Below are 3,330 nucleotides of genomic sequence, written 5' to 3'. Positions count from 1 at the left end.
TCCTTCTTGTTTGTTTAGGACTTCCAACATTAGGCATCAATCGAGCAAGTCTCGTCCTAACTATTGACGCCTTAACACTAACGTGTTCCACCTGTCGATTGAAATTCAAACGAGCATCAAGCATTACGCCAAGGTAACCAATGTGAGGTTTTGACGTGATCTCTAGATTTCCTATCTTTAGCTTGAGGGTCTCTATTGTTTTTCTACTAGTGATAAGAACAGCTTCACTTTTTTGTTGTGCTAATTGGAGATTCATTGTTCCCATCCAGCGATTAATTTTTCTAAATGTTATATCGAATAAACTTACGATGTCATCAATTTGTTTGGAGGCAACTACTATGGCAACATCGTCTGCATATGCTACTAGTTTTACACATTCTGGAATCTCTAGCCTCAAAAAGCCATCATCCATAATATTCCACAGCGGCACACCTCCTGATATATTATATTCTTCTGTACCATCGCGTGAATCGTACATAAGAATTCTTTCTGTAAAGTAGCTTGCAACTATATTGCACAGGTATGCTGGCACGTTCTTGTCACGGAGAGCATTCATAATGCAATCCCAGTTTGCAGAATTAAAAGCATTTTTTATATTTTGCACCCCCCTTCCGCCTGGTTCCAGCAATTGCCTCCTTGGCAATATTAACTACCAAGATTATAGGTCGATAGTTGATCGCCCTTTGCGAAAACCATACTGATTGTCTGCTAGGATTGGGTCAACTACAGCATCTATTTTTTTATGTATTATTCTTTCAAAAAATTTATCCGCTGTATTGGACGGTAGGATGATGGTTCATCTGGTGTGTTCTCCATGCACTCTTTACGAAGAGAGCTGATTTCTTCAGTCCACCAGTGCACAGATTGTCTTTGATTTATGCCATGTTTACGAGTCATACTGATATCACAGGCTTTGGTTATTCTCTCCATCAGCTCTCTAGTATGCTCATCTGCGTATTCTGAAAGTATAGATTTGCAATTAAAGGCAACTCTCATGGCGCTTTCATCAAAAGATTTTATTTTCCACCCAATGGCTTTAGATATTTCCGCATGTCTTCTAATGTTTTTTTCCGTTGATATTTCCTAGGTGATTGCATTGTGGTCACTAGCAATGTAGATATCTAATACCTCCAAATTGCAATTTTCTCTAACGAAGCTATTGCTAACAAAAGTAAGGTCTATTATTGAGCTTGCAGTGCCCTTGACAAAGGTTGGCTTATCATCACTATTTAGTAAAACAACGTCAAGTGCATTAAAGGCCTCTAAAAGTGCATTACCTCTTGCATTAGTTTTTCTACTTCCCCAGTCTACCGCCCATGCGTTAAAGTCACCGGCTATCGCTACGGGGTGGTGTTGTTTTGCATCCTTCACAAGACGATCTAAAAAATCGATAAAATCTGTCAAAGAAAGACTAGGTGGAGCGTAACAGATGTATAAATGTATGCCATCTAATAATGCTGCGACAAATCCAGCATTGCTATTGTTGACAACATTTTGGAAACGAAATTTGCCACAGGACCAAATAACAGCTTTGATGGTACTGTCCATGGTCAATCAGTTAATTGTTTGTAAGGTTCTGATAAGAGGGCAACATCAATTTCCATATCTCTTACCGTCTGCATAAGCAAGCCGTATGCAGCCTCACAATGATTTATGTTTAGCTTCATTATCTTCATGCTTTTGCATTCATTATTTTCTCCATGGCCTTCCTATATACAGAACATCTGTGAGTGCCGGCATGATGTGCTACATTTTCAGAGTTTCCATTTTCAGCGCATAGTGCACATTTTGCTGCATTTATACAGTTGGCTATTTAGTGGCCTTCTTGTCCACATCTAATGCATAGATTAGTCCGATTCACTTCGCTCTTGCACTGTGATCCATAATGTCCAAATAGCCAGCATTTAAAGCATCGGATTAGTTCCTTGATAATTTTAATTTGACAGTTGACCCATCCAATTTGTATTTTGCTACTTGCTTTGAGCAGATCGTGTACAATTGTCGCTGGAAGAGCTGCAGTAGCAATCTGGGTACCTCTATATGCCTTACGAATCCTAATTGCTTCTGCTGGTGTGTTGCAGGCTCCTCCGATTGCTTTTTGTAGTGCTATCTGAATATCAATTTTTGAGGTTTCATCATGGATATCCCTTATTTCTATAGTTTCTTGGTGCCTCTTATAAATAACTTCGGCCTCATCCTTTAACACACCTGCAATAATCTGTTGTAGTCCTTGGCCTTTGTCCGCACTTTTTTTAGAAATAGTTATCAACAAGTCTCCATTTCTGGTTCTATTTATTTTGTCTACTCATTCCAATGACTCATTCCGTTATAAAATGACGTTTTCTAAAATTATATGTGACAGTTCAGCCATTGGTTCTACTTTACTAGTCATACCGTCGCATGAGCTGGTCAGCGGGTTTGGGATATATTTGATAAACCTGGGCATAGTGCTGTGTTCAGACTATTTGATTCATTGATTGTATCACCAGCATAGTTTGACACTATGTCCTCTCTGATGGGGAACATTTTAACAAAAATTCTATCAGAGGCGAGGTTCACTCAGCTCACTAACTTATAAGTAAATTATTAAAACTGATGGAACTATTATAATTTTTTACAATGAAATATCTAATTTCTGTGTGTGTGTGTGTATGCGTGTATGTGTGTGACGATTTCGGGAACACGGATGAAGCGATGCCATTTGGCGGTCAAAAATGATTATTAGACATATGCACATCAAATTATCAGATATTTTATAGAGATTTTAACAATAAGTAAAAATTTTGTTTACATTCCTATGAGTTCCGTACCAATATTTATCCGTTAGACGGCGACGCGGCGCTTACGCGCTTCGATATTTCATCTCTATGCAGTAAAAGCAGTACGATTGCTTTGAAAAAATGTTATGAATTTCCAAAATATTTCAAAATAAATTTTTGTTCAAAAATTCTTTTATTTTTTCAAAAAAAAGTAAATTTTTGTTAAAAATTTATAGTTTCTCAAAAATCTAATTTTTTCAGAGTAAATTTTTTTCAAAAATGTTAATCTTTTTAATAAAAAATAATTTTTGGTACGGAAAGTTCCAGCAATTTGCCTTAAGGCACAATGGCATGCGCCCCATTTGTTTTCATAATGTTTTTAACTTCCCGTAGGGCAAGTTATAGTAATCGCAAAAAAATCGAAAATGAAAAATTTTTTATATATCTTTACGTTTCAAAAGTTTCTGAATATTTTGGCATACCTTAGAAAAAATGAATGTATGTGTGCGTGTGTGTGTGCGGATACAAATTTTTGTCGACGATTTCGGGAACACCGATCAACCGATTTGAA

The 3,330-nt window shown here is 36.9% G+C and overlaps 1 protein-coding gene across 1 annotated transcript; it reads right to left on the bottom strand.

The window, feature by feature from the left end:
• Positions 1 to 1,813: 1,813 nt before the first annotated feature.
• Positions 1,814 to 2,526, bottom strand: LOC113375661. The gene is made up of 2 exons (XM_026615586.1): positions 2,439 to 2,526; positions 1,814 to 2,301 (listed from the first exon to the last, which is right to left on the bottom strand). The coding sequence occupies exons 1-2, from the start codon at positions 2,524 to 2,526 to the stop codon at positions 1,814 to 1,816; spliced, it is 576 nt and encodes a 191-aa protein (XP_026471371.1).
• Positions 2,527 to 3,330: the final 804 nt, after the last annotated feature.

The sequence above is a fragment of the Ctenocephalides felis genome, unplaced genomic scaffold, assembly GCF_003426905.1.
Source record: "Ctenocephalides felis isolate EL2017-DRISC unplaced genomic scaffold, ASM342690v1 CF-g0.4_SCAFFOLD_01886, whole genome shotgun sequence".
NCBI classification, from domain to species: domain Eukaryota; kingdom Metazoa; phylum Arthropoda; class Insecta; order Siphonaptera; family Pulicidae; genus Ctenocephalides; species Ctenocephalides felis.
The sequence above is the reverse complement of the archived record's forward strand: the minus strand, read 5'-3'. Positions and strand labels throughout refer to the sequence as shown.